This window comes from Nansenia antarctica (genome assembly GCF_963989245.1).
Source record: "Nansenia antarctica genome assembly, chromosome: 2".
In the NCBI taxonomy this organism is placed as follows: domain Eukaryota; kingdom Metazoa; phylum Chordata; class Actinopteri; order Argentiniformes; family Microstomatidae; genus Nansenia; species Nansenia antarctica.
This window is the reverse complement of record NC_137675.1, coordinates 75,464,649-75,489,644: the sequence shown is the minus strand read 5'-3', so window position 1 is coordinate 75,489,644 and position 24,996 is coordinate 75,464,649. Positions and strand designations below refer to the sequence as shown.

At 44.2% G+C, this 24,996-nt stretch overlaps 1 protein-coding gene and 1 long non-coding RNA gene across 2 annotated transcripts; one reads left to right on the top strand and one right to left on the bottom strand.

Moving 5' to 3' along the window:
- Window positions 1-11,503: 11,503 nt before the first annotated feature.
- On the top strand, window positions 11,504-12,191 carry LOC308151372. Its single transcript, XR_013937289.1, has 4 exons — window positions 11,504-11,552; window positions 11,635-11,685; window positions 11,994-12,038; window positions 12,122-12,191. It is a non-coding gene; the product is annotated as an uncharacterized lncRNA (long non-coding RNA).
- Window positions 12,192-14,312: 2,121 nt separating this feature from the next.
- LOC308150622 (polymerase delta-interacting protein 3-like) lies at window positions 14,313-18,601 on the bottom strand (the record flags this gene model as incomplete). The annotated part of the gene is made up of 6 exons (XM_080523435.1): window positions 14,313-14,525; window positions 14,868-14,945; window positions 15,147-15,374; window positions 15,758-16,224; window positions 17,114-17,232; window positions 18,534-18,601. The coding sequence occupies 6 exons, from the start codon at window positions 18,599-18,601 to the stop codon at window positions 14,313-14,315; spliced, it is 1,173 nt and encodes a 390-aa protein (XP_080379561.1).
- Window positions 18,602-24,996: the final 6,395 nt, after the last annotated feature.

Sequence of the window (24,996 nt, the reverse complement as noted above, 5' to 3'; positions counted from 1 at the left end):
CCCTCCCTACTTTCCTCTACCATCCCTCCCTCCTTCCCTCTACCATTCCTCCATCCTTCCTTCCCTCCCTCCCTCTAACCTCCCTCCCTTCTTCTCTCACTCCCTTCCTCTACCTTCCCTCCCTCCCTCCTTTTACCCTCCCTCCGTTTACCCTCCCTCCCTCTATTTATCATAGGTACAATGTGATGTATTGATGTGGTTGATGAAGTGAGGATTACTAACCTTTTCTCCTTCTCTCTTATTCTTTTCATCTGAAGAGCTTAATGGTGAGTGATGACTTGTATTTGTTACACTAAAACATACAAAACCTTTAAGAGTTTCTCTTTTAGAAAAGACTGAAGAATGTAGATCTGCTACTTGATTTTGAACCCTTCCTTTCTCCTTCCCTTCCTCCTTTTAACTTTCCTCCCTCCATCCCTCCCTCCGTTTACCCTCCTTTTAACCTCCCTCCCTCCTTCAATCCCTCCACCCCTCCCTCTTATTAACTTCCCTTCCTCCCTCCTTCCCTCCCTCCATCCCTCCCTCCTTTTAACCTTTCTTCCTCTACCCTCCTTCCTTTGAACCTCCATCCATCCCTCCCTCCTTCTCTCCCTCCTTTCCTCCTCCCTCCTTCTCTCCCTCCTTTCCTCCTCCCTCCTTCTCTCCCTCCTTTCCTCCCTCCCTTAACCTCTCTCCCTCTGCCCTCCTTTCCTTTACCTTCCCTCCCTCCTTTTACACTCCCTCCCTCCCTCTACTGTTCCTCTATCTCTCCCTCCCTTCCTCTACCCTCTCTCCCTCTTTCCCTACTTCCTTCTACCCTCCCTCCTTTCCTCTAACTATCCTCACTCCTTCCCTCTACCCTCCCTCCCTCTACCCTCCATCCTTCCTTCTCTCCCTCCTTCATTCCTTTTAACCTCCCTCCCACACTCCTTCTTGCCTCCCTCCTTCCCTCCATCTCTCACATGGAACATGGATCCAACAGCAGCTGCAGAGTGGTGATGAGAGTGTGGGATGAGAGTGTGGAGAAGAAGCAGTGGAGAGAGAAATCAGCTGTTCTGCTTGGTAAGAGTGAGAGAGTCTGGAGGTGAATTATAGAATGGATGGTTTCAGGAGAGACAATGGAAACAGAATGAATGAATGAATGCATATCAACTGAATCAGTAAAATCATGTCATGGTTTATTCAACTCAGATGGCTGTTGATCGCCAGAGCAGTGTAGATGAGAGAAATGATGAATGTGCTTTTTACATTTTTGATGATTGATAAAAATCTAAATGTGAGTGAATCTATATTATCTATATGATCTTCCTGCTTATACAACAATCAATAAATCATGTCTTCAGAGATAGAGATGGACAGCACACTTCTAAAGGAGAGGGACAGACTGATAAAGGATAAGAATAAGACTCTGGAGGAGATGAACAGTTAAGATGGTCTCTGCTTATTTAATAACTCTGATGTTCTAACCCCAACGCCTCACTCTCTTCCAGACATGAAGTTGTACCAACAAGTAGAGGAGATGTACAGACCACCGGGAGTCAGTAGGAAAATGGAGGAAAAAGACCAACAACTGAAGGAGAAAGACAAAATGCTAGAGGAAAATAAGACACAACTAGAGGAGAAAGACAACATACTGGATGAAAATAAGCAACGTGGTGAGATTTGAAATAAACATAATGATATATTGACTGTATTGTACAATACTCATATAACAGTACCATGTTTGTGGATATGAGTGTTGTTGCTTTCCTGCCCACTGTCAACAGAATTCATGTCCCAGTTTTCCTCTGTAATTTCATCACAGCAGATATGTGATCTGAAGACTGAAGCAGAGAGACTGAAGGTCTCAGCCCAGACATTTACATTTACATTTACATTTTTGGCATTTAGCAGACGCCTTATTCCAAAGCGGAACTTTTTTTTTTTTTTTTTTTTTTTTTTATATTACTGGAGAAACTGAGAAACAGTACAAGGGGGGCAATAGAAGTTCTTAGGGACACAGTAGAGGGGAAAGCGGGTGTCTTTAGGAGACGTAGTGGTGAGGGTCAGAAGATGTCTCAGGAGGAGCAGTTAAGATGTAACCTGAAGAGATGGGTCTTCAGTCTACGACGGAAGATGGGTAGTGACTCTGCCGTTCTGACAGCCGTGGGGAGCTCATTCCACCAGCGGGGAGCCAGTGTTGTGAAGAGACGTGATCGGGCAGCCCGACTGCTGTGTAGAGGAGGTGGGGCCAGTCGGCCAGCCGAGGTGGAGGAGCATTCCTTCAGGTAGGCAGGGGCTGTCCCTTTAGCTGCCTGGTATGCAAGCACCAGGGTCTTGAATCTGATGCGAGCTGCTATCGGGAGCCAGTGCAGGGTGCGAAGGAGAGGGGTGACATGCGAGTATTTGGGGAGGTTGAATACCAGCCGGGCAGCAGCATTCTGGATGAGCTGCAGAGGTCTAATGGCTGAAGCGGGGAGCCCAGCCAGGAGTACATTGCAGTAATCCAGGCGGGAGATGACCAGTGCCTGGATCAAGAGTTGCGCTGCCTCTCTGGTAAGGAATGGTCGTATCCTTCTGATGTTGTAGAGGACGAATCTGCAGGAGCGAGCCGTTGCTGCAATGTTCTCCGCACAGGATAGTCGGTTATCCAGGATCACTCCAAGGTTCTTGGCTGTCAGGGAGGGGGTTACAGTAGAGTTCTCCACTGTGATGGAGAAGTCTTGGAGAGGGCAGGCTTTCCCGGGGATGAAGAGGAGCTCTGTCTTATTAAGATTGAGCTTGAGATGGTGGTCAGCCATCCAAGTTGAAATGTCAGCGAGACATGCTGAGATACGGGTTGCCACGTGTACATCAGACGGGGGGAAGGACAGGAAGAGTTGAGTGTCGTCTGCGTAGCTGTGGTAGGAGAGCCCATGTGAAGAGATTACCGAGCCAAGAGACTTGGTGTACAGACGACTGGTGAGTGTGATGGAGAAACCTCCATGATGTCAAGAGGGTTCAAATTCTATGTTTCTTTCCTCTCAGAACACAGAACTAATTCCTAGTGTTCCTGTAGCAGATTCAGGCACAGTGGGAGGTCGACACGGAGGTTTGGGTCTGGGCACTGCCGCTTATTCACTAGTCCCCGACACGGACCAATAATAATAATAATAATAATAATAGTCAGTTATGTGCAGTGATCACTGATCCCACACGTCTTGGCCTTGCGGTGTCTCTGCTGTAGCTTTTCAGCCGACCGTCTGTCCACGTCTCAAGGGAACAAACACAGTCTGGCTCCACCTGCAGGCCAGAACGCGCCATGCTCCCAACAGTTCCGTAGTGTTCTAAACATTCTAACAGTGAAATGGTTGCTGTGTCTTGTTGTAGAGAGAGGAGAGACCTCAGTCGGCTCTGTCTCCGTCTGCCTGCCCCGGGACCCCACGCCTTCCTCCTGGTCCTACCAGTGGAGCCCTCTAAGGGGGAGGAGAGAGGGCTGGAGAGAATGGAGGACATGTTTGGGGAGGGTTGTTGGGGACACACTGTCATTCTATTCACCCATGCTGGCGGTCTGAAAGAGCAGAGCATAGAGGAGTTTGTCCAAGCAGAGAGTCAGGACCTCCAGCAGCTGGTAGAGAAATGTGGGAACAGGTACCACGTCCTCAACATTAAGGACAGGGCCCATGGCAGGGCCCATGGCAGCTAACTAAACATTGGCGTGCAGGGAAAAGCACTTTCCCTAATTCCACAAGTCACCATGTTCTCATAGTCCTGATAAAGAACCATCTCTCGTATGGAACAACACGTACACAAACAAACATTGGCTGATGTTGCTCCAAATATCGACCTAACCCGCCTTTGCGCCACACAAGGCAGAGGCGGCAGAGATGACAAAATGTTGCTCTGCAATATGCATTTAAAATGTTGATGGAAAGCAACTAAACACAAATATGACATTTATAAGGGCGGGATAGGCGACGCTATCAGTGTGCGTACCTGGTTAAACTCCTCTTCTACATCGGCGTAGATGTCGATGTGATCCACACCGTCAGCCATTTTCCAGTCAGCCTCCTCCTCCTCCGACCTGCAGACAAGATGCAAACAGGAAGGCGCAGCGCGTCACTTCCTCTAGTGACAAAGGCCTAAAAGTGTGGCCTCGTTCAGGTGAAGGAGGATGTATGGGACCTTGTTTTATGAAGGGTTTTCACATTCACTGAAACAATCCAAACTTCTGTTTTGACTCTAAAGCTTCTTGTTCCCCCCTAGCTCCACCAACTACTCTCCACTCCATCATCCTTCTCCTTCTCCTCCCCCCAGCTCCTCCAGCCCTGCTCGGCTACTGGACCAGCCCCCTCCCCCTGCCCTGTCTGGTTCCCATTCTGGACCTCTCACCTACCACATTTGTCCAATCCAGTACCCTCTCCCTCTCCAGCCCCACTGACTCCATTCACACCTTCCCTCCATTCCATGGACTGAAAAAAATCAGGTGTAGTGCTGAGGCACAAATATGTACATTTCAAGCCTGCAAACTGCGACACTTTAAATAAATGTGCAATAACACTATGTGCAATATGACAACCCTAGTCGTCTATCTGTACAGTATAGTATAGTTGATAGTGTACATAGCCTTTATTTATGTAAACCAGCTCCTTCCCTTCTTGTTTTTGTTTTTTTTTTTAAGTTTTTTTTTTTTCTTTCCTAACACCAGGGGAGCCACCCCTCCTAAATGTCGTTGTTTGGTACCTGTACTGTAGCAATGACAATAAAGACCATTCATTCATTCATTCATTCATTCATTCCCCTCCTCCTCCAGCCCCACCATTTCCTCACTTCACAACTCTCCAGCACCCCCATCCTTCTGCCCCCCCCCTGCCACAGCCAACGACCCCCCAACCGTCCCCCGCTCCAGTGTCTTCATCAGTGTGGCTCAGGTGAAGAGAGAGCTGAGGAAACTCTGTACCAGGAAGGTTGCAGGCATATGCAGGACTCATGCTGAGCATGTTCTACCAGTCAGCTGTACGCGGTGGTACGCTGGGGGAACAGCATCAAGTAGTGGTGGGGGAAACGAAGCTTTCGACGCATTGACACATTCAACACAATTGTGTCGGAAAAAGTGTCGATCAATCGATGCATTCGATACAGCAGCTCCATAATGACATCTGCTGGTCAGGTCGTGGTATGGAGGCTGTACTGATTCACAAGTCAGGAATTTGGGGCAAAATACAATAAGCCCACCGTCATCTGTGATGTCTTCAATAAAGGCGCTGTGAAAACTGTGTCGATGTGTATGTGGCCATATATGCGGTCTTAAATGTTGGTGTGTAGACCAGGGGCGGATTTAGGATTGTAGGAGATCCGGGGCTTAGCCCAGACGGGTAATGAAATGCGTGCACGGCGCGCTGGAAAATCTGGCACTTTTTTTGCTGCGACACCACAAACCTGAACTTACCACCACCCAGTGGTGTAGTCTACGTGATACGCAGGACTACGCCGTATACCCACTAGGAAAGGCCAAGGATTTCCGTATACCCACTTAAACATGTGCGAGGATACGTAACAGCGTTTTGTGACAGAACTTTCACACTTTCATTCATAAAATTCACCCCGTCTGTGTTACGAAGCACTTGACTTTTGGACCATTGGGACTGACAATAATGTCATATACCATCAACGGGGGGGAATGCGACATGAAATATGTCAAAATGCAGCACTATCATGCACAGATCAGCCTTATAACATGTAATGTTAGATATATAACGTTAGACAGGGAGCGCAGATTTATTTTTATGGCGTTCCAAAATGAACGATATGAGGCTGAGAGGGAAAAATCACAGTATACCCGCTAGAAAAAACTAGACTACACCACTGCCACCACCTTATAGCGGACAAAAGTCACTGGAGAACACTTATACCAGGGCTCAACATTAAGGCTTTTTATATAAATGATACATCATTATCAAATCAATAGTAGTCAAATTAGTTATTTGCACTAACATACACTCACCAGCCACTTGCACCGGTACACCTTGCTATTACCGGGTTGGACCCCCTCGTTTGCCTTCATTCTTCGTGGCATAGATTCAACAAGGTGCTGGAAACATTCCTCTGAGATTTTGGTCCATATTGACATTCTAGCATCACACAATTGCTGCAGATTTGTGCCAAGAAAATATTCCCCACACCATTACACCACCACCACCATTTTCGCCCCGAGAGAACTGACGTCACTGGATAGTTTTGTCTTTTTCTGACCATTCTCTGTAATACTAGAGATGGTTGTGTGAGAAAATCCCAGTAGATCACGTTAGCGCGATGTTTTCACCTATGGGGGCACATGGTCATGTTTAGACCATTGGAAGGGCAGCCAATAGACACTCAAATACGCTTTACAAAAGATCAAGTAGTAAAATAAAAAGAAACCACAAAATAGATAAAATAAGGTATTTATCTATCAATATTTCACAAAAGAAAGAAAGACAACATTTTAATTAATGTATTTTAATGGAACTGTGTTTTATTGTAAGTCTATTCTTCCGCTGAACAGTTGTTTATCGGTTGCTAAGCAACGGTAAGAATGTAACTTCGAAATAACGGTAATATAAACAAACGCAGAGTAATATGAAAAGATGTGTCAACATTCCATTTAGCCGTGCGTATATCGCAAACTGACCAATAGAGACAATGGACCAAACTGACCAATAGAGACAATGGACCAAACTGACCAATAGAGACACTGGACCAAACTGACCAATAGAGACACTGGACTGGATCTATCCATTGTATAATGACCCACTGACCTCCCCAGGCCACAGCGGATATGAACATGGAACATCAAAAACTCAACTCGGATTCCACAAGACCGCAATTAGTTATTAGTATTCATATAAAAACACGTCATATTCTTTAATTTTCTTTATGTTAAACAACGACTGCTACAAGCATGTTCACTGTCTTAGTGGCTTGGGACTCTGACATTACATAACATTAGGAACACGAGTTATGTTTGTAGATGGGAAACTCACCCCTCAAGTTTAAATACCACATGCCCAAGGAAACTGCCAGCTTTTTGGTGGCGTAGCTGGTTAATATCAGGTGTTTGGGTAATGGTCAGGTGTTGGCCTGTTGGTGCTGTGTTAAAAAGGCCAATTATGTGTAGAGTGGGTGGGTACACACACACACACACACACACACACACACAATAGTTGAATAGTTCATTTATGTTGAATACTAACAGTACCAACAGTACTAACAGTGAAAGCCGCAAAAAGTTAAATCCAACCCACCTACAAAGGTGAAGGTGACACACACACACACATTTTGGCAACAAAACCTGAGGTTGTGTCAAGTGACTTATGGCACCGACAGTTGAGCTGAGAGACATGAAACTAACAAACCAACAGTAAACATGTATATATGAAGTATATACTATAAGTATAATTATAAGTATAAGTATAAGTATATATATATAAGTATATACTAACCAACAGAACTGTCTCCCAGAAGAGAAACAGAATGAACTCTAAAGGTGTAAAGCAGGGGTCCCCAAACTTTTTTTCTGTGAGGGCCACATCATTTTCCCTTTCTGCGATGGGGGGGCCTGGGTCGGGGGGCCTGGGTCGGTCTCTAACATAAAATAATATGGAACGGAGTGGAACGGTGTGAAATGGAGGCGGTTGCGCAAAGCAATTGCGTGCAGGAGAGCACTGGTGGATGCAAACAAAGTCTAAACAGTTGAATTTGGATGGAATTTATACCTATAGTGATATGTCAATGAAATATAATCAGTTTTACAGTCTGATACACGAGGAAGTCTGATACACTGATGGTGCCAAAATGTCTCCAAATGGCACAATTGGTTGTCCGCCTAAACATACCTGTCCTTAAACAGGTACAAAGTTGCACTGGCTTAGATTACTAGCATCTAATTTGGCACAAGTACTCATCAGACCCTGGAGTACTGATTCCTAGATGATTTGGGCTATAAGCTCAGGTTTCCGAGCTGATATTCACTCTAAAAGCTGTTGTTTTTTTAGGCGGAGAGTGAATTTGAGATTTTTCTATGTTCTAGCTCTATTTACTCTGACACATTAACATATATTTTGATTCTGACACTTCTACAGCCACCCCACATTTGATACCAAGGGATTTTTTTTGCGCAACTCATGAGAGACTGCTCATTACGTGTTCCAAAACTTTCACACACAGCTCAGCTCCCATTGGCTCCCACATAACTCGAACCTATGGAGGACCAAGTCTGCCAAAATTAACAATAAATATATGAATAAATTAATGTATGAACAAATAAATCAATGAATACACACAGTATAACGCAATATGAATGAATGAATGAATGGTCTTTATTGTCATTGCTATAGTACAGGTACCAAACAACGACATTTGGGAGGGGTGGCTCCCCTGGTGCTAGGAAAGAAAAAATAAAAAAAAAAAACAAGAAGGGAAAGGAGCTGGTTTACATAAATAAAGGCTATGTACACTATCCACTATACTATACTGTACAGATAAGACGACTAGGGTTGTCATATTGCACATAGTGTTATTGCACATTCATTTAAAGTGTCGCAGTTTGCAGGCTTGAAATTTACACATTTGTGCCTCAGCACTACACCTGCTTTTTTCAATCCAGCAGCTGCCATCAATCCATCCAGACTGTCCAGGGCCCAGAACCTAGGTCTTTGCTGTGTTCAGGGCCTGGATGGCCCTGGGGTAGAAGCTGAGCTTCAGTCTGTTTGTCCTTGCGGCCTTGGTCCTGTACCGCCTTTTCGAGGGCAGCCGGGCAAAGTGTTCGTACCCAGGGTGGGTTGGGTCTCTGGAGATCTTGGAGGCCTTCCTGAGACAGCGTGTGTTGTACAGCTCTTCCAGAGAGGGGAGGGGGGCGCCGGTGATCTTCTGGGCTGTTCTCACGACTCTCTGTAGCGCATTTCTCTCCGCGGTTGTGCAGCTGGAGAACCAGTTGCAGATGCCGTAGGTGAGGATGCTCTCCACTGCGCCGCGGTAGAAGGCCACCAGTATCTCCTGCTTGTTGTGTTCCTTCCTGAGGACTCTCAGGAAGTAGAGCCGCTGTTGTGCCTTCTTGATGGTGGCTGCTGTGTTGTTCTTCCAGGACAGGTCATCCTGTATGTGCACCCCCAGGAATCGGAGGGTTGAGACTCTCTCCACGTTCTCTCCGTCGATGAGCAGGGGCTGGACCTCAGATTTTTTTTCTACATTTCTATATGTATTTATTATTTTCCACATTTATTCTTTCTTTTCCACATTCATTCTTTCTTTTCCACATTGTTTTCCACATTCATTCTTTCTTTTCCACATTGTTTTCCACATTCATTCTTTCTTTTCCACATTGTTTTCCACATTCATTCTTTCTTTTCCACATTGTTTTCCACATTGTTTTCCACATTCATTCTTTCTTTTCCACATTCATGCTTTCATTCTTTCCCCGATTATCAGTAATGTATGCAAATATAGGGGCGTGTCTTGCATGTTGTCCTCGCCCCACGCATTTTCATTGGTTGATGCCCCACGCATTTTCATTGGTTGATACCGCGCGTGACGTGGTAAAAGCGACAAAGTTGAAAAGTCCACCACAGAAGGGAAGAGCACTATGGCTGTCACCTTGCCTGAGAATCAGAATCAAAGAGCCAAGCCTTGACATCTTCCTCATCTTGAATGAAGTCGTCCATGACCTGAATGTTGCTCAGCTGCATTCAGCTAACACCACGACAGTGGGTAGGCCCTCGTATGTACTGCCCGTGGAGACACTTGAGGGTTATTTATCATCGGGGTTGTCTGTACGCGACATTGCCAGGCTTTTTGGAGTCAGTGACCGTACAATTGAGAAGGGTCCAGCTGCAGACATCAAATCTATCACCCGGAAACTTGATGGACCATATTTGGTTGGAGTGGTTGGAGCGCGTCATCATACCGAGCCTGCATATTTGCATAGACTACGTCATCGCCTTACGACGGTGGAAACCACATTTTTCCAGCAATGGATTCTACAGTTAGGCCCATATATATTTGGTCACAGACAGAATTTGTGTTATTTTAGCAGGAAACGCTTGCCTCAGGCTGATTCACCAAATGGCTACTATGAAGGTATGTTTTTTTCAAATCATTTATGCAAGAAATTGTTGTTTATACTAAGGATAGTTGATTGTTGAAGTGACTGGATGAAAAGGTAATGTTGTGGCTTATATGCCTTGTTGTGATTTTAATAGATAGCTGGAACTCAGCCATATGTTTTACGTACCATTTTCTAGCATTGACTAATTTTAGATGCACTTGAATTCTACAGGGAAAGGAGGTTTTCATTGCTGACCTTCATGTAACCGCAACGTGGGTCCAGCCCCACAACTGTGATCCCATGAGCCATTTCCCAGTAAGTCAAATGATTGAGCCGGTATTTTAATAAGATAAACAGCTATGTAGACAACATTGTATCCAGCATTACAATTGGCATGCCCTTCATGGGACATCAGCACATTAGCTGTGTTGGTCCTAATACCAATTTATTTATTTTTTTACTTGATTTCATCAAGGTAAATTAAATGGTTTCCTAACACTAAGCCAAAAAAAACACTACATGTATGAGAAAGGACTTCATCAAATTATCATGTAATTCATAATCATGCACACCCCAGTTAAGTGTTGGATAAAAATGATAAATGCAGTACATGGTTTTGAACAGGAACATGCTGATCAGAAGGATGCCCTTATCCTTCCACTGTGGGTTCCAGGCCACTTTGTCCTGCGTGTAAGTGTACTATACCCATATATATATACAGAGCATAACTTTATATGCAACATATGACATCCACAGTAGTAGATTATAAAGACATACAATGTAGTTGAGCATTTCTCAGCTTTAACCTTCATATGCCATTTGCTTGTGAGTTTGTGTCTATTGTATTACCCCCAGTGTCCTTTTTGCTTATTGTCCAGAATGCGTTATTCCCTGTAGGTAATGAGGCCACACCAGAAATACATTTTCTTTCTTGATTCGCAGTATTTCAAAACTCCAAGGGGATTCACCTCTGAAGCCTACAGAACACTATTAAGGTTGCCCCAAATATTTTTTGCTCTGGCAGTCACGTTCCCCTGACCTGCTTATGAACTTTGTCCTGGCGGTCCCCTGACCTGCCTATGATGTTTGTCCTGGCGGTCCCCTGACCTGCCTATGATGTGTGTCCTGGCGGTCCCCTGACCTGTCTAATGTTACTGCCATTTCTAAAGACTTGTGTTCAATCAGGAGGCATTGTGGCAATGCATGCATTATGTACTGATTGTTTGTCCAACATTCAGAAAGGATTGGCTTCCCGAAAGCTGGAGTGGACTTAAATAGACACATTTCCAACACAAGGAAAGAGAGACACAGAGAAATCCTCCTCATTGAACTTTTGCAAATAAGCATGATCGACCGACTTGCATGGTGTGAAGTGGTTCTGAAGCAGCAGTGGTACGAATGTTGTTCCTTTTTTCTCTCCTGTAGGAGGTGTGTACTTCTTTGTTTGACTTAGTTTTATTCTTGGTTGCCCAGGGGTGTTGCTGAGAAAATTGTTGCGGGATCCCCGACAGAGAAGACTGGTCTGGATTTGGAGGTATTGTTTGAATGTTACTATCATATTATAGCTATAGTCATAATTACCTACTATTCTCTAACTGTAACTTTTCTTCGTACAGGGGCTTCCGAGGCAGACCAGTGGCAATGACTGTGGTGTCTTCATGATAATGGTGAGTTATGGTAATGCCACCAGGTGATATGGCACACTTGATTGTTCCTTAAAACCATCAAAAAATGTGTAAATGTATGTAACAATGACTGACCACCACTTAGACCTGACCAACATTCTGTTTGTGCATTTGCAAATAAAAAGGTGTGCAATAAAAGGTATTAAGGAACATTCATGTGTGCAGACCTCTCATATCACTTTCCTATGGAGTTATCAGCCATGTACATTTCATTGGATGTGTGTGACTACCTTCTCACTGAGTTATAAGCTGTCACATGGTAATCTTGTCTTTGTCTTTTCTCATTACAGTATGCCTGGTATTTCGCCATGGAGGCTACCTTTGACTTCAGCATTGTAAGTATTAAGAAAACAAGAACCCATTATATCAATATGCTATAAGACTTTGAATGCAAATTGAGTAACTGCTCTTTCTTTAGGATGACATGTCTCTCCTGAGAAGGTGGTGGTGTATTGTCCTGGTGGAAAACCTTGGGCTGGAAGGGTATGCTGCAGTGCTACAAAAATAATAATTGTATTTGTACATTTATTATCAAGAGGACTTGTGTCATTCTGAATCCAGCCTGGATCTCTTTTTGAAGTAGTTAACCCTTTCATGTAAAACATACTGGCAATAATGGTGGACTCTGTACAGATGCCACTGGACACTGACGAGGACCACGCGTACTTCAAGAGGCCTTACAGCTTTCCTCCTAAAGAATTGGTTAGTGTGAATGAAGTTTATTGCATACAAACATACTATCCACCATTCACAGCTGTACACATAGTCATGCTTATGTGTGTATCCATTTAGGAAAGTGATGTTACCATGGACAAAGATGTCAGAAGCCTGGATAGTGAAACCACACTTTCTATCAAGACACTTGAGGTAAGTAAGGAAGTGCAAATGATCAAGGAAAGAAAGTGACTCATTCAGTACTTAACTGCACCTTTTCATTGTAACATGGTTAAGCACTGTATTATTATTTTAGGAAAGGGCTCAACAAGCCCAACACCAACGAAGAGTGACCAATGACTTGTTAGTGGATTTCATCACTCAGGACAAAGGCTTACTGCAACATCTTGAAGTGAGTTTGCAACTGAAATGTCTAAGTAAAGTGACACATTTAAGCATAATATAAATAATGAAAGTGAAATGTTTTATATTTGTGTAGTGATTGTACATTTACATAGAGCATCCTCCCAACAAACTATATATTTGCAGGCAATCATGGCAGGACAAGTCAAGTCTCTTTGGGCAAAAAAGAAGGCCACAGGCGTCATCTTCTTTGACGATGATGACCAAATGGACAGACTAGTTAACTTCCTCTCAGGAGTGGTAAAAAAAACACAGACAACATTGGCTGATCCGGTGGCATTCGTCATTGATGTGCTTCTGCCAGAGGTGACAATTCACTGACACTTTTTATTTCTTTATAGACTACATATTTCATATTATAACATATGTCACACTTTAACTCATGGTCAATATCCAGTAGGATCTTATAATGCCATTTGCTCATATCAGGTCTTGCTTAGTTGTCACCTGCAACATGGCACAACCTTCTTAGATGTCTACATTTGACTATAACTGGTAAACGTGTGGCTTTAATCACTTCATGACACAGGCAACAGTCCACGCCATTGCAGCTGTAAACTGTGTTTCCAATGAGAAAGCCATGGAAATGTATACATGTGGACCACAGTATGACTTGAGGTAAGCTGGAAACATGAAGAGAGTGCTAATACAATTTCCATGACAGTTTGCAACCACTGATGAATGTGAGTTTTTAAAATTATTTATTAATCACTTCTTTATAACATTTTGTCTCAACAGTGAGAAGCAGCTGTCTCACCATTATATGGTCGAAAATGTGAGCAAAGAACAGAAAAGGAAGCTGAAAGACCATAGAGACAATGTTGAAAGAGCACTTGCGATAAAGTGCAAACAGCAATGATGTCTTGATTGAAGCGCATTGAGTCGCATCTTGTGAGATGCGCTATACAAATAAAACTTGAATTGATTTGATCCCTTGTACACTTTTTTTTGGCATTTGTGTTGCAACACACCTGTACATTCTGCACTCTAACCTGTTAGGCCCTTATTTTACTCTAGACAGAAGGGTTGTAACACTTGTTATTAATTCCATTTGGTATACCTCATAAACTTTCTTGCATTTCTGGTGTTTGCATTTTACATATTCTAAATATATGCTATCTACATGTCGCACTGGATGGGGTTATTGCTGTTGACTCATCAGAAAGTAAAGACTAATTCACAGAGTGTATGAAGATTCCAGTAAGGGTTTTGTGAAGGAGCCCTAGTGCTGTTGACTCATCAGAAATAGAATGTTTTATTTAGCTCATCAGTGGGCACTCAGTCAGCACTCAGTCAGCACCATGGACACCTCCAGCCCAGCACCTTGCACCACGGTTATGCAATAATGAACTATACAAGAACAGAGTAAAGAACAGGAATCGAGTGTATTAAAAAAATAAGAAAAAGAAAAGCAAGTTTGAAATGTACAACAAAGAGAAAACAAAAACACATCCACCATGAACCAACATGAACCAACATTTGCTGAAAATGTTATTGAGGAGGAGGAGGATGATGACGAAGATGAGACACTCCTAATCACCCAGAGTGAGCAAGGCGTCCGCTGCCTCCAGCTCCGCCCTCGACCTGCGGCGTCTATGGTACGGCCCGGTCTGCTCCACTGGAGAAGGGCTGGACCCAACCACTTGCTGGTTCGGCTGGCTGAGGGGGGGTGTGTGGCGGTGGTCTGTGGCCGTGTGATCCACAGGAGGGGGTGGCCCTGCTTCAGACTCAGACAGGTCGTCCTCCTGGGGAACAGAAACACGCAAACACAAACAGAAAAAGGTCAGTTTGCAGAATGAATCACGCTTGCGTCATAAGTAAGACCGCATCTGGTCATGCAGAGATGTCTGAATCTAAAACGTAAGACAGGTGCAGTGTGTGTTTTGTATTTACGGATAGTGGTGGCCTAGTGGATAGTGAGTTGGACTGGTGATCAGAAGGTCATGACTTCAAATCCCACCCTTGAGTAAGGCACTTAGCCCTAAGTTACTCCAGGCAGACGGTCCCTGTAAACTCTAATTGTAAATCGCTTTGGATAAAAGCCTCTGCTAAATGGTTAATATGAATACTTTGTGTGTGGTACTCACCACTATGTCCTCCTCAGTGACACGAGGATGCAGGTTGTTAACTGTTATTTTGGTTCCCTCCAGAGGACTAAATGTGGGCTGGAAAAGGGAGCATCAACACAATACATAATCACAGTACACACAAAGAATGCAAAATGAGACATCACAAAATGAGCCTACTATATACACACAAATGAAATAAGCCGTAAAAAGAAAGCCTAAAAGCAGTATTAAGCTTGTGCCCATTATCGCAATAAAGACTCAGTATTTGACTTGGTGAAGGGATGCGTGTAGACTCACCTGAGTTGGAGCAGGCGGTGGGTTGGCATCCCCCCCTGTGGGTCCTGACTGCTGGAGGGTCATGGACACAGGCTGTAATGTGGACGCTGAGGAGCGGGCAGGCCCTGCACTCGGGTTGGGTCTGGTGGGCGCCACGGGCACTGGTGGACGGGGTGCCGTGTACGCGTCGTTTTTTACCACTTTAGTGATGGGGCCCGACATGGAGAAAGAGGAACCCATAGTGCCAGGCTGTTGGGAACACAGGGAAGAAGGGTGATTGATGACGGGTGCTGGCAGTGAGCCACTGAGACAGTCAGTGCACGGAGAATCTGCATTTGGTCATAATCTGTGTCTAAGAAACTAGAGTTTGAATCAGAGAGTATAATATAGAGATGTAAGAGAGACGTAATAGAGTAAGTAACAGGGAAAGGGCAAGACAGAGTGATGTAGTCCAACATAAGACTATAGGATTGCCTGCTCACCCGTGACTGCAGCATATTGCTAAAACTACATCATATCCTGAAGCATAAGGGTCTAATTCAGCCATCAAACTCGTATTCAGCTAAGCCCAGATGCCGGACCTGTAGTGACTATCCATTTAAATTCAAAGCCAATTGCCAGCCTCATCTCACCTGGATGGTTTTAGTGATCTTCATAGGTGGTATGGCTCCTAGTCCCCCCAGTCCTCCCAGTCCTCCCATTCCTCCCATTCCTCCCATTCCTTGGGTCTGTGTGCCTCCGATGCTCCTCTTGAGGCTCAGCCTATCACGAGCATCCACCATCATCCTCTTGGGGATGCCCCCAAGCATAATGTTCAGTCCTTGTAGATTGGGGGTGAACTGCCTGGCATTCACACTGGCAATGTTGTAGTTGGCGTGCACCTGTATCTGCTGCACGTGTGTCTGTAGGTGTGCCGCTGGTTGTTGCTGTATGGTCTGTGGGGCCACATTAAACAGATTATTATGTCCCTGTTTGCGAGAATTGATCATCTGGCGGGCGTCCTGAACCCCACCGGAAGCTGCCGCTGCTCCTCCTCCACGGATTTTGAAGCGAGCGTCCTTCTGGACGATCTTCTCCCTGGCATCCATCCCCTGAAACGCTGTTGGGGGGGAAAAGAGAGCATGACTATGAGGGATTGTGATTATGAGGGATAATAGGTTGATAATAGATGTTCATAAGTAAAGGTTTGTGACTGTGGTAACAGTATCTAACAGTATAATATGCAACAGAAACAGAGGATGCTGCTGCAACGTTCTTTAAAGAGCAACCCATCCAGATATGCCTAAGCAATGGGTTTTTTCATGTCCTCCATTGACTTGACATGAAATCTGTCCATCAAGTAGTAATAATTTCAATATTAGGTTCTTCATATTCAAAAACTGTGCAACAGGCTTGATAGACCACATAGAAACTGTGTAACAGGTATTGAGAAACCACGTCTTCTTGATTTTCTCAAGGCTTTGCGGAGCACTGTCTCAGAATATAAGATTGGGGAGTAGAGCTTTGCTGGTGTTCTCTCAGACAAAGAAAATGTGTTCCGCTCATTATATTGTACCACTCATTATATTGTATTGACACGTGTCTTTCAAGAGTTTATCTTGACACCGCCTTGGGGTGGGGTGGTGTTTTCATGGGAGTACATTAGGAGAGCTGCGTTCAGCTCTCATTGTTTGTGTATTCAGCTGATGCATCTTGGGATTAAACAATTGTAACTTCACTCAGGGTTTTTTTTGTCTTTATTTAGTAAAAGGCTAACTTTTATCTTCTGTGAAACTTTTTTTTTTACTCTGCAATAAACCCATGAACCTCCAGTGCAGGTAGCCACACCACAAAGTCCTGGGTCAAAGCAAAACTGATCCAAGAGCTTGTGGCTTGCTCCAAGGCTTGTTTACAATGAAATAACCATGCAAACTTAGTTTCTCCCATTAACATCACATACATACTGTATGTACAGCTGTTTGAAATGCCATGTCTAATTTGCTTGTTACCTGTTCCAAGCCCACCAATTCCTCCACCACCAAGTCGCTGTCGGACATCAGTCATCCCAATTTTCTGTCGGGCATCAAACTTCCTCCCGACCCCTCCTGCACCCCTACCAAACATAGGCCTGAAAGAGAAGAGTGGAGTGGGGTAGTATTGGTTGTTCAGGGTATACATGTGTTCTCCCCAACGTAACAAACACAGAGCTGCCAAGTCTCACGCAATCGCCCTGTATATAAGATGATGACCAAGGGTCTTTCTGCTGCTGACCAAGGGGCTGAGTCCTGTTGATGGGGCCCAATTTTCTTTTAGAGTCTGTAGGCTACTGTATTTTAGGGCTGTCCCAAACGACTATTTTTCTAACGATTAATCTAGCGATTATTTAGTCTAAAGATTATTTTTTTTACTGTTCGATTAATGTATCACTTAATTTCCCCCAAAATAATGGCTGTATTGTCTCTCTGTTTAACAGTGTCTTTATAAAGCACTCTGGGTAATAGCTGCTGCTCTTATAAAACAAAGCAGCGTGTGACATGCACATTACTCAGACGGCCGCCCCTTTAAATGATCAGCTGATGTATGGGGGCTGTCTGTGGGCCTGCAATTAAACACAGACACCTTTAATTCGGCGACCTGCTACTACTACTACTGTAACTGCCTCTGTCAAACAGCCCCAGACACAGGCCCAATCACTGCTATGTTTAGCCAACTTGAATGCCATCAGGGTTTTTCCTGGCTCAAAATGAGGCGGAGGTGGTACCAGTGGTGTTTGACATCGGGGGGGCCCATGAAGCAGGGCTGTCTGGGGGTCCTTAAACATCAAACACTTAATTTCTTGCATTCTGGTGAATTGATATGCACCAATTTGTGCCCTTTCTGCATCAATTTATGGTGGAAATGTCATTATTTATGTAAAGGAAAACACAATATTCAGGCATTAGATGACCATTCAAAATATAATATAATGCAATATAAGGCTCTCAGGCATTCTGTACTTTCAAATATGTATTCTCCTTGAGCAGTCAACATACTATCAATTATTTCACTAGCAAAAACGAAAGCTAACTTATTTGCAAAACAGCGGCCCCGCCACCACGTCGGCGCAGTGCCGCTATTGCAGTTAGAAATGCTGCTATGTTACGCACTCAAATACTTTTAATAATAATAATTTTGCCATTTAGCAGACGCTTTTAATCCAAAGCGAGTTACAATTACGAATTACAGGGACATTCCCCCTGGAGTAACTGAGGGCTAAGTGCCTTACTCAAGGGCACACTAGTAGTGGTGTGGTTTCAGGCGGGATTTGAACTCACGTAACCTTCCGATCACAAGTCCAACTCACTATCCACTAGACCACCACTACCCCTATACAAATACAGCATAAGCTTAATAAAATACACGGTAACTAAGATATTACTAATTGAATACCTTTGAACGGGTCCTTTTGCGTTAAAACCGCGTCGGCGTATCACTTCGTCCAAAGAAATGTCTGCCATCTTCTTGATTGACTGGCCTTGTTGACTGACTTGACTGACGTACGGTGGCCGGGCGTCCTGAACCCCACCGGAAGCTGCCGCTGCTCCTCCTCCACGGATTTTGAAGCGAGCGTCCTTCTGGACGATCTTCTCCCTGGCATCCATCCCCTGAAACGCTGTTGGGGGGGGAAAAGAGAGCATGACTATGAGGGATTGTGATTATGAGGGATAATAGGTTGATAATAGATGTTCATAAGTAAAGGTTTGTGACTGTGGTAACAGTATCTAACAGTATAATATGCAACAGAAACAGAGGATGCTGCTGCAACGTTCTTTAAAGAGCAACCCATCCAGATATGCCTAAGCAATGGGTTTTTTCATGTCCTCCATTGACTTGACATGAAATCTGTCCATCAAGTAGTAATAATTTCAATATTAGGTTCTTCATATTCAAAAACTGTGCAACAGGCTTGATAGACCACATAGAAACTATGTAACAGGTATTGAGAAACCAAGTCTTCTTGATTTTCTCAAGGCTTTGCGGAGCACTGTCTCAGAATATAAGATTGGGGAGTAGAGCTTTGCTGGTGTTCTCTCAGACAAAGAAAATGTGTTCCGCTCATTATATTGTACCACTCATTATATTGTATTGACACGTGTCTTTCAAGAGTTTATCTTGACACCACCTTGGGGTGGGGTGGTGTTTTCATGGGAGTACATTAGGAGAGCTGCGTTCAGCTCTCATTGTTTGTGTATTCAGCTGATGCATCTTGGGATTAAACAATTGTAACTTCACTCAGGTTTTTTTTTGTCTTTATTTAGTAAAAGGCAAACTTTTATCTTCTGTGAAACTTTTTTTTTTACTCTGCAATAAACCCATGAACCTCCAGTGCAGGTAGCCACACCACAAAGTCCTGGGTCAAAGCAAAACTGATCCAAGAGCTTGTGGCTTGCTCCAAGGCTTGTTTACAATGAAATAACCATGCAAACTTAGTTTCTCCCATTAACATCACATACATACTGTATGTACAGCTGTTTGAAATGCCATGTCTAATTTGCTTGTTACCTGTTCCAAGCCCACCAATTCCTCCACCACCAAGTCGCTGTCGGACATCAGTCATCCCAATTTTCTGTCGGGCATCAAACTTCCTCCCGACCACTCCTGCACCCCTACCAAACATAGGCCTGAAAGAGAAGAGTGGAGTGGGGTAGTATTGGTTGTTCAGGGTATACATGTGTTCTCCCCAACGTAACAAACACAGAGCTGCCAAGTCTCACGCAATCGCCCTGTATATAAGATGATGACCAAGGGTCTTTCTGCTGCTGACCAAGGGGCTGAGTCCTGTTGATGGGGCCCAATTTTATTTTAGAGTCTGTAGGCTACTGTATTTTAGGGCTGTCCCAAACGACTATTTTTCTAACGATTAATCTAGCGATTATTTAGTCTAACGATTATTTTTTTTACTGTTCGATTAATGTATCACTTAATTTCCCCCAAAATAATGGCTGTATTGTCTCTCTGTTTAACAGTGTCTTTATAAAGCACTCTGGGTAATAGCTGCTGCTCTTGCAGCGTGTGACATGCACATTACTCAGACGGCCGCCCCTTTAAATGATCAGCTGATGTATGGGGGCTGTCTGTGGGCCTGCAATTAAACACAGACACCTTTAATTCGGCGACCTGCTACTACTACTACTGTAACTGCCTCTGTCAAACAGCCCCAGACACAGGCCCAATCACTGCTATGTTTAGCCAACTTGAATGCCATCAGGGTTTTTCCTGGCTCAAAATGAGGCGGAGGTGGTACCAGTGGTGTTTGACATCGGGGGGGCCCATGAAGCAGGGCTGTCTGGGGGTCCTTAAACATCAAACACTTAATTTCTTGCATTCTGGTGAATTGATATGCACCAATTTGTGCCCTTTCTGCATCAATTTATGGTGGAAATGTCATTATTTATGTAAAGGAAAACACAATATTCAGGCATCAGATGACCATTCAAAATATAATATAATGCAATATAAGGCTCTCAGGCATTCTGTACTTTCAAATATGTATTCTCCTTGAGCAGTCAACATACTATCAATTATTTCACTAGGAAAAACGAAAGCTAACTTATTTGCAAAACAGCGCCCCCGCCACCACGTCGGCGCAGTGCCGCTATTGCAGTTAGAAATGCTGCTATGTTACGCACTCAAATACTTTTAATAATAATAATTTTGCCATTTAGCAGACGCTTTTAATCCAAAGCGAGTTACAATTACGAATTACAGGGACATTCCCCCTGGAGTAACTGAGGGCTAAATGCCTTACTCAAGGGCACACTAGTGGTGTGGTTTCAGGCGGGATTTGAACTCACGTAAGCTTCCGATCACAAGTCCAACTCACTATCCACTAGACCACCACTACCCCTATACAAATACAGCATAAGCTTAATAAAATACACGGTAACTAAGATATTACTAATTGAATACCTTTGAACGGGTCCTTTTGCGTTAAAACCGCGTCGGCGTATCACTTCGTCCAAAGACATGTCTGCCATCTTCTTAATTGACTGGCCTTCACTGATTTGACTGACGTACGGTGGCCGACAAGCAGGGCCGGCCCGTCCTACAGGCCATACAGGCGGTCGCCTGGGGCACCGAAAGGCGGGTGCCCACTCATAGTAAAAATAAAAATAAATTTAAAAAGTAATAAAATAAAATCGGGAATTGTGAAACCTCGCAATCGAGCCAAACAAGTCTTGTGAAAAAAGTGTGTTTATTATTATTTGTATTTTGAATGTTCACGTGGGTGTGAGTGGGCGGGGCTGAGTGGGCAAAGGTCATCTCCATCACTCAAGAGCACTGTCTGAGACTGTGCAAGTATGTCCGGTAAACAGCATCACTCTGGCGCCCAAAAAAGAAAACGAAAAAGAGAAGATGAAGAAAAACAAGCCAAAAGTAGAGGTATGTATGTATGTCCTGTCCTTGAATTTCATTATTTAATATTTATGTGTGGTGCATCATGCAGCTGCATGGAGGAGGATGGAGACACACGGACCAGCTCGGACAAAGTGGCTCTAAAGTTAGTCAAGTTACGATGCCAATTTTTAAGACCATGGTGATCAATGAAGCAGAGGCATCAAACAACTTTCGAGCAGCCAAGAAATATGATATTACAGAGTGTAATGTTAGAAGTGGCGGTAGGACAGGGCCCAAAAAGATCGCTTCCAGGAGATTGACAGGAGGGTGTGTGAATACGCAGGGTTCGAGTTATGTGGGAGCCAATGGGAGCTGAGCTCCCATAGAGATGGTCTGAGGCACTCTGAGCTCCCATGAAGGCAGTAAAATCAAAAATCTGTGGGGGTCGCTAATAATACATTACCACAACTATTATTTGATCAAAATGTCAATGTAATGAATATAATTTAATTTATATTATAAATATTGTAAAATAAACACGTTTTCCAAGAGAACTACGCGCACCATTAATCTCCTGTGAATGACAGTATGCCGTTGACTGCCTGCACTTCACCACCAAGACACCATGGGGCGCAGTAGAATATAGTGCAACAGCAAACGGTTGATTAATCAGCTGTGCGGTAAACCGTTGGAACACACAGTGCACAGCTGATTAATCAATTAAACCAATAGAGTGAGACACCAGTTGCCTTTCAGGAAGTAGTGAGATCGTGCACCTAGCCTATTATTGAGAAGCAAACATTAATTCATTAGCTATACAGGAGTATATTATACAGTAGCTACCATGCCGCCCAAAAAAAGGCCACTGCTGCCGACCGGGTCATCAAGCCTAGAACATTTCGGGTTTTTATCAAAGAAACCTGCTATGACACCTAACGTTAGCCCTGCTGCTACTACTGTTACTGCTACTACTGCTGCTACTACTGAGGACTCTGCTACCAGGCCTGAACGCGCAACACCCACACACAGTTCAGATGAGGGGCAGAATGAAGAGGTAGGGGAGGCAACGCCACAGAACTGGGGCGAAGATCAGTGGAGATCCTGGAAAAAAAGAAACCCCTGGCTATTTGCAAATGAGGATGGCCTTGGATGCCTTGCCTGTAAAGAGGCAAAGACTCTTTTACTTTCAGAGAAAAAGTGGGGAGTGCATTTGGCGGATGCCTGGATCAATGGGACAGTAAGTAGCCCCGTTCAAAAGCAGTTGCGGAAAAAGATTTATATACACCGCGACAGTCATGCTCATAAACGAGCTGTTGAAATAGCAGAGCTTAAACAAAAGGAAGTGCTTCCTAAGAACGTAGCAGCACTCACTTCCATTATGTACAAGGAGACAGCAAGTTCGTTCAGGGCAGCCTATACTGTGGCTAAAGAAAGGATGCCATATACAAAACTGAATCCAATCATGAAGCTTAATGAGATGAATGGCGCGATAGTCGGCCCTACTCACCGATCAGATCATTCATGTGCACAGATTGTAGAGCACATTGCACAGGAGATGAAAAATAAATTCATTTCTAATGTCAAATCACTTAATTCGAGTATTAGCATAACAATAGATGAAAGCACAATTCATGGACGAGCGTACATGATTATTTATGTCAGATGCGATGTTACTGGAAATGGAGATGTGGACAATGTGTTTTTTGACATAGTTGAACTTGACCAGGGCACAGATGCCGAGTCCCTGTGCAATGCACTGAAAAACAGCCTTCGATCAGCGGGAATGGATGACGAATTTCTTCGGAAAAACCTAATTAGCATAGCCACAGATGGGGCGGCCGTGCTAACAGGGAGAGTGAATGGACTCATAGCTAGACTGAAACGGGACTTCCCTCGGCTGCAGGCAGTTCACTGTCTCGCGCATCGGTTAGAATTAGCGGTGAATGACTCATTGAAGGAGGTGACTGGCTGTAATCATTTAGAGTTTTTCCTCTCAAAACTCTATGCTCTTTACCACCAGTCCTCGAAAAATGCAAGGGAATTACAGGAAGCAGCTGCGGAACTGAACCTGCAGATACTGAAAATAGGGAAAGTGTTTACAATAAGATGGGTGTCCAGCAGTTTCAACACTGTCAAAGCTGTGCTGAAGGATTTTCCAGTGTTAGCACGTCACTTTAAATCAGCTAGTGAAGATGGCTCACGTTCCGGTATGGAGAAGGCCAAGTACACTGGTTTACGTAAGCATCTGACATCCACTGGATTTCTCTCTGATTTAGCAACAATGAAAGACGTGTTACGTGAACTACAAAGTCTCTCCCTGAAACTACAGAAACGCGACACATCCCTGATTGATGCAAGCCGCCACATTCACCAAACGATCGAGGTGCTCTCTGCCATGAAGGACCAGGGAGGGAAAACAGAAATGAAAGTCAAAATGGCCATAACCAGCGGTCAGTTCAAAGAGGTTGCTCTCACCGAAACGCAACGTAAAATAAACAAGTCCCAATTTTACCAGTCAATTATTGATAATCTCACCAAGCGTCTCCCTGACAGTGAGCTGGTAAGCATGCTGAAGCCTCTGGATCAGCACTTCTGGCCAAAAGAGAGGGCAGAACTTGTTCTATTTGGAGAGCGTGAGGTGGGGAAGTTTGCTAAACTTCTCGGAGAGCCTTCGAGTGATGCTGTCAGTGAGTTCAGAGACTGGAAATTACAAGACAAGGAACAGCAGGGTAAAACCTTGAAAAGACTTATAGTGGCGAGCAACACTTTTCTTCCAACCTCTGCAGAGTGTGAGAGGGGCTTTTCTGGATGCAATGACACTGACAGTCAGAACAGGAACCGGCTGCAAGCCAGGAGCCTTACCGCATTGTTGTTCGTGGACTTAAATGGGCCTCCGATCGACAATTTTGACCCTCTCCCGTTCATCCAATCTTGGATAAAGAAAGGACATCGGACGTCAGCATCATGGGTTCCAGGACCGCGACCGCAGCCTACTGAAAACAGACCACTTTGGTCTATCTTGTCTCCGTAAAGGTAAGGTGGCTTTTACTTTTTACTAACCTAGTGTACTAACCTAAACTGTTACTGTACCCAACCCTAACTATATGTTTACATGCCAACTAATTAGCTAATTCATTTCTGTCATTTAGAGCTGAGGGGAGCAACAGAGAGACGGACAACAGGACAGCAACTGAGAGACAGACAACAGGACAGTAACAGAGAGACAACGGGAGAGGAGAGCAATAGAGACAGAACTGAATGCACTGAACTTTTTTTTATTCTTTGCATTATTAACACTGTTGTGTTATTGTGTTATTAAAGTGTTTAAGTGTTTTATGGTAAAGCATTGAGTGGTGTGTGTGTGTGCAGGGTGCTCGTGAGTTGTATATTTTGGGGAGGGGGGAGGCTTGTGTATGGGGGCGGGGGCGGGGGGTCCTCACACAAAGGACTGACCACCTTAATCCGCTACTGCCTATAGCTAATTAAAACTTGTAAGTCCCATCGCTGTGTGGGC